Raw genomic sequence first — 3,938 nt, forward strand, 5'->3', positions numbered from 1 at the left:
TTGCTGAGGCTGGCCTTGACCTTGTGATCCTCCTGCCTCAGCCTCTCAAATCACTAGAATTAAAGGCATGCACCACTGTGCCTGGCTTATTATAAAAAATCTTTATAATAGAGAAAAATATAAAGTTGTTTTTTTTTAAAGGGGATATTGCTCAGGGGTACAGTGCTTGCCTAGCAGATGGGAGGCCACACACACAAACACACCCCCACATACCCATACCCACAGTCCTTTCCAGCTCCCAAAGAACCATTATTAAAATGCTGGCATATAACTTTCCATATTTTAAATAAATTTATTTATTTATTTATTTATTTATTTATTTATTTATTTATATGTATATACATGTAATTACATGTTTATAACACATTATATCAAAGAAAGATGTATTTTAAAAGTTAAAAACTTTTTTCTAACCTTCCATCCAACTCCACCTTCCAGAGATAACTATGGTAAGAGTGTGGTGCCACCCTTTCCCACTCCAATTATCTGATTATAGAAATATATAAATATATACTAGATTACATATGTATGATATGAGATTTATTTCTACATTTTTTAAAAATGGGATCACACAAACAATTACTTCTTCAACTTTACATGTACTTTCAACATTTTGTCCTCATCCTGGGCCCATAGGTAGAAACTGAGATTCAAGATGATAAAAATGCCCCAAAAAAGTGGGACTCAACCTAGGATCTCTTTAGTTTATCCTATAAGCCTCAGAAAGTCATTGAAAGTTTTGAGAGACAGGATCACATCGCACTGATGACGGTTAGATGGGGTCAGTATCTGATGTCAGAGAGCTGCAGTGGTTGAGGGAAGAAGTGAGGGGGTCTAAACTAATATCAGGGATGGGGGTGAACAGATTCAGGGCACATTTTGAGGATGGAAATAGCCACTGTTTATTACCAAAGTTACTGCAGTGTCCCGTTGGGTGGGCGTTGGGGGATGGGCTGTTTCCTGGCTTCTCCTCTTCCTTCGGGGCTACTTGATGCCACAGAGGTGTTGGAGTTACTTCCTGTTCTAGAATATTCCAAGTATTGGAGGGGGCTCACCAGGCGTGGAACAAACCATCATGGTGGGGCGGGACCTTTTGGACTGACTTCTGAGAGCTTCATTTTCTTCATTCTGGGTCTTTTCTAACCAGTCCCGTTTCTTCCCGCCTTCGATGGCTTTCAGCCATGTGGTGGGTTCCCTTAGGAGCCCAGGAGGGGGCGGGACCTTCCGCTCTCCCTCCTCGGCACCCCCGCAGTCTCTGGGAGTTGGAACAGTCCTAGAGTAAAAGCCTAGAGATTTGGCCGCGTGGCTCCCTTTTCCCGGAGCCCTCGGAGCGAGAGGGACCCCTTTCTCCCTGGGAGAGGGCTGTGGTAGCCCTGTATCTACTCTGGTGAGCCCGGGGGGAAGCGTTCTATGAGGGGACCGAGGCAGAGGCGGCTCTTTATGAGTGGGTGGGACAGAGAAGCGAGGGGTGGGACAGAGAAGAGAGGGGTGGGGAGCCAAGGAAAGGGGAGGAGACTGAAGGGAGGGGAGGGGCTAAGGGTGGGGGAGGGGACTGAAGGCATGGGGTAAGGCTATGGGCCATGCGGGTGGTGGGTATGGGTGAGAGGAGAGACTTTAAGGGCCATGGCGGTGTGAGTATGGGTGGGGAGCTAAGGGCAACTAGAGTGGGAGGCTACAGGTGATTCAGGGGTGGGCGTGGGGACTAAGGGTAACAGGGTAGGGATGGGGATAGAGGACTAGGGGTGAGGGAGAAGGCTGAAGGTGAAGAACACAGCAAATGTTTGATCCGCGGTTTGGCATATAGCTCAGCTGCATGCACAAAGCCCTGGGTTTGATCCCCAGCACACACAAAAAATAAATAAATAAAAAGGAAAAAAAATGTTTGATCCATCTCCCAGGGACCAGGAAGCCATAAGGTCCTGAAATATCATGGCCTTGAAACCTGACGACCCCTGTAGTGGGTTTCGCCATGGCAAGGTTGTGGCCTTCATCAACGAGAAGATGGCCAGGCACGTGAAAGGCCCTGAGTTCTACCTTGACAATCTAACCTTGTCCTGGGAGGAAGTGGAAGATAAGATCAGAACCATCCTGGAGGACAGCGAGATGTCCAGCCAGGCCCAGGAAGCCTGCGCTTGGAGCAGCCTGGCTCTGGGTGTGCGCTTCGCTCGCAGGCAGGGGCATTTACAGGGACGCAGGGTGCAGTGGCTACAGGACTTTGCCAAACTACACAAGTCAGCTGCCCATGCCCTGGCCTCAGACTTGAAGCAGCTTGGAGCACAGCAGGAGATGGAACGCAAGGAGGCTGCCTTCCAGTTGCGGCTGGCCCAGACCAAACTGGCAGAGGTGCAGAAAGAGCGGGATCTACTGAGGTGGAAGCTTCTCAGGGCGGTAAGATTACCCCACCATCCTTGCCCCACCCCCTACCCCAATAGTAGGTCTGCCCCCTGACTTTCCCACAGAACATATTCCAGCCCTGCCCACTTATCTCCAGGAGCTGAGGGCCCTCCCAGACAAGGCTGTAGAGGGGCCAGGCTTGGCCACTGCCAGAGGGGCAGGGACCGAAGTAACAGGTGAGATGGAAGAAGCAACAGCTGCTGCAGATGATGCTACAGGAGGAGGAGGAAGAAGAGGAGAGGAGAGTGATACAGTGGGAGCCGCCCCCATGGAGGCCGAACAGGAGCTGGGTGGGAGCTTCCTGCAGCTTCTCAGAACTACTGAGCCAAAAAATTACACCTCTGGTGGGCAGAGGGAGGGAGAACACAGATCCATGGAAAATACCATGTTTTCTCTTGCTGGGACCCTGAATCCTGGGTCCATAGCCTCATCAGAACCCCTCCCTGTTCAGCTCCCTGCCTCATTCTCTTACTCATATTCATCCCCTTTGTCCCCCTTCCCAGCCTCACCCTTACCATCCCCACCAACAGGCATGGTCACAGCACCTGCTCCAACTCAGATGCTTCCCCACAGCTCAGCCTTTGATGTTAGCCTCTGGTGGTCTGATATGGGGGCCCAGGGATTAGACCCTCCAGAAACACTTAATAGGAAAGACTTTGAATCCCATCAGCAGAGAAAACCTCCGGTTTTTCGCCGGCCTGGGGATTGGGACTGCCCTTGGTGTAAAGCTGTGAACTTTTCACGAAGGGAAAGTTGCTTCCGCTGTGGGAGGGGAATCTGGCTGCAAAGCCCTTAGTGAATTCAGAAATATGAAATAGAACTGAAACATATCCCAGTGGGAAATCAATTTTCAGAGGTGGGTGGGAGGTGGGGGTTAGGGGTAGGAGGGAGGTAAGGGATGAGAGATGGGGAGGGTGTAGGTGGTGGAGGGAAAGACATGTTTTGATTACCCCCCCCCCCGCTTTTGTAGTATTGGGGATTGAGTCCAGGGATGCTGTACCATCAAGCTACATCCCCAGTTCCTTTAATTATTTTTTTTTTATTTTGAGACAAGATCTCACTAAGTGGTGCAGGCTGGCCTCAAACTTGGAATCTGTCTGCCTTAGCCTCCCAAGTAGCTGGTATTAAAGGCATATGCCACCATGCCAGGTCAGATTACACCTCTTGTATTACAGAGCATTATCATTCAACACTAGAATTACTGAAGCTTCTGTATGTGTGTGTACATACATATATCTATATCTATCGATCTATAGATTTATGGATTTATCTATAGATCAATAGAGATAGATCTATGTCTGTCTGTCTGTTTCCCCATCCTAGTGTCTGGTGGGCCTGGAAATCCATGTATATAAAAGGCCATCCTCTGCCCACCTAGTCCTTATGATGGTTGAAATAGGACTGGTCATTTGACTCTTATCCTGAGCCACACAGATTCCCAGGCTAGATCATCAGCACTGAGAGGTAGATGCCATAGTCATGATGGAGTTGGTCAATAAAGCAGTGAGTAATTTTGTTGAGGCCTGGGTCATAGCCACAAACAC

At 49.1% G+C, this 3,938-nt stretch overlaps 1 protein-coding gene across 1 annotated transcript; it reads left to right on the forward strand.

The window, feature by feature from the left end:
• Window positions 1-1,929: 1,929 nt before the first annotated feature.
• Window positions 1,930-3,190, forward strand: Tex13b (testis expressed 13B). The gene is made up of 2 exons (XM_077793618.1): window positions 1,930-2,388; window positions 2,492-3,190. The coding sequence occupies exons 1-2, from the start codon at window positions 1,930-1,932 to the stop codon at window positions 3,188-3,190; spliced, it is 1,158 nt and encodes a 385-aa protein (XP_077649744.1).
• The last annotated feature ends 748 nt before the right edge of the window (window positions 3,191-3,938 follow it).

Source organism: Urocitellus parryii, chromosome X, assembly GCF_045843805.1.
Source record: "Urocitellus parryii isolate mUroPar1 chromosome X, mUroPar1.hap1, whole genome shotgun sequence".
Classification (NCBI taxonomy): Eukaryota; Metazoa; Chordata; class Mammalia; order Rodentia; family Sciuridae; genus Urocitellus; species Urocitellus parryii.